We start from the raw sequence: 2,041 nt of genomic DNA, 5'->3' as shown, positions 1-2,041 counted from the left end.
AATCATGAAAGAAAAGTTTTGGGTTTTATATCCCTTTTTAAAAGGATGCAAATAAATAATACAATGTAGTCCATATTTTTATGTTTCTAATGAATGAGTTATCTGCCCTGGATTTAGTAATAATAAGGTAAGAGAGGGCTGCCATGTTAGCAGTTAAGACTATTGCATTTTCAAAATACTACATCAATTTTCTCATGGAGAATTTAAACATTTTTTGTCACAGTCCTTTGTGGATGTAACATACCAATATACCATATTATGAGCTCCTACCTATCACAATGTTTGTTTGGCTACATTTTAGTCTCATTAGTCTCTGGAAGCACAAAGGCTGGATTGTCAATCCCTTGCTTCATCTTTTTTTGGGATTCCCTCATGTTGTGGAGGCAAAGTGCACAGTGTGGAGTTTCCACCTCTGTTGTTTTGCTGAAGTTAGAGAACTCCACTCTGTATTTCCCTTCCTTTGTCTTAGATACTATAGGTGCAAAACGATATCCCCAGAGAACTTCCTCTGGCAAGTAGGATGTTCGAACTTGACACGTAGCACTTGTGGCTTCTATAGTGCCGTCCAGAAATACAACTAACTCAAATTCATGTTGCAATACAGTCTCTGCAGCCATTTCATAAAAAGGACTAGTTTTATCTATAACGTGGTAAATTGTCAATGGAGAAACAAAAAATAAGTTCTCGTTCCCCGCATCTACTTTGAATTCAATGTTGACCTGGTCCAAAATAATAGTCTCTCCTTCAGGTGTCACTGTTGTCTTTAATAGTTTTCCATAGATGTGACTGCCTATGAGTAGACTCTTGCGGAGGTTTGCTACTCTGATAATCAGACAGAGCTTTCCACCTCTCTTGCTGATGACAGCATTTTTGCTGAAAGTGATAGTTTTTGCCCTGTTCTTTGGTCTGGATATCTTGGCTAGGATGGCCCCACACATAAAAGAGTTGATTATAACTCCCAAGATGGACTGAATGATTAATAGAAAAATTGCAGTTCCACACTGCTCAGTCACACACCGAAACCCATAACCAATGGTTACTTGAGTTTCCAAGGAGAAAAGGAAGGAAGACGTCAGCCCGTTGATATTTTCCACACATGGAGTGTGATTTACAGATGGATTAAACTCTGGAAGATCTTTGTGCAAGTATGCTACTGCATACCACAACAGGCCAAATAAAAACCAGCTTCCAAGAAATGCGGTGATAAAAATAGTCATTTTGTATCTCCATCTGAGATCCAAAATAGTTGTCCAAATGTCTGAAAAAAATGCAATCTTAGAGTTATCCTCAACGTTTCCAAATTCAATATTACATCTTCCATCCTTGGATACAAGTCGCCCCCTTTGACGTTTGCTTCGGTGCAGAAGTATGTTTATTTTTTTCTGTAGATAGGCAAACATTCTGCATTGGATACAGTCACGCCTGCAAGAGAAAAATACAGAGATCAAAATTAGAAAATAAGAAAAATATGTACGATATAAAATCATACAATAGGGTGCGCTATATTGATATACAAATAAGTGCAAATAAATGTATGTGAAGTGGATGGTGCAAATTGGTATAAAAATCGTTCACAAAGTATATAGGATGTCCTTTTAAAAGAGTGTACCTAAGGGACTGTATAGTTCAGGAAAAATAGATAAGTGACTTTACATAAACAATGACGTGTATTTCACAAAAACTTCAACTCCTAAAAAATATACAATATAAATCAAGTGATACAGTGTTATTTCTATTGAAAATAGATAGAATAAAATTAGAAAATATATAAAAAACAATACAAACGATTTCACATATAGTGCAGAGTCATTGATAGATAGATGCAATTGTTGAAATCAATAATTCTGGAAGGCTGCTCCACTCCAAACCGGTGGTAAGTCGGTAGAACTGAAAAAATAGAAAGCAAAGAGAGAGAGCGCCTGATGGTGTAATATCGTCAAGATCAAGAAAGGAACAGGTATAAAAAATCTCTGCCAAATGGATACTCACAAAGAGCTTGGCACTCGCAAGTAGTGCATGTAGGCGGGCTGACCTTTATACA

General features: G+C 36.6%; 1 protein-coding gene across 1 annotated transcript; it reads right to left on the bottom strand.

Annotated features, from left to right (window-relative positions):
* Positions 1–290: 290 nt before the first annotated feature.
* On the bottom strand, positions 291–1,400 carry KCNJ1 (potassium inwardly rectifying channel subfamily J member 1). Its single transcript, XM_053690077.1, has one exon. The coding sequence runs from the start codon at positions 1,398–1,400 to the stop codon at positions 291–293; it is 1,110 nt and encodes a 369-aa protein (XP_053546052.1).
* Positions 1,401–2,041: the final 641 nt, after the last annotated feature.

This window comes from Bombina bombina, chromosome 8 (assembly GCF_027579735.1).
Source record: "Bombina bombina isolate aBomBom1 chromosome 8, aBomBom1.pri, whole genome shotgun sequence".
In the NCBI taxonomy this organism is placed as follows: domain Eukaryota; kingdom Metazoa; phylum Chordata; class Amphibia; order Anura; family Bombinatoridae; genus Bombina; species Bombina bombina.
Note: the sequence above shows the minus strand (reverse complement) of the source record. Positions and strands in the feature narration are given on the sequence as shown.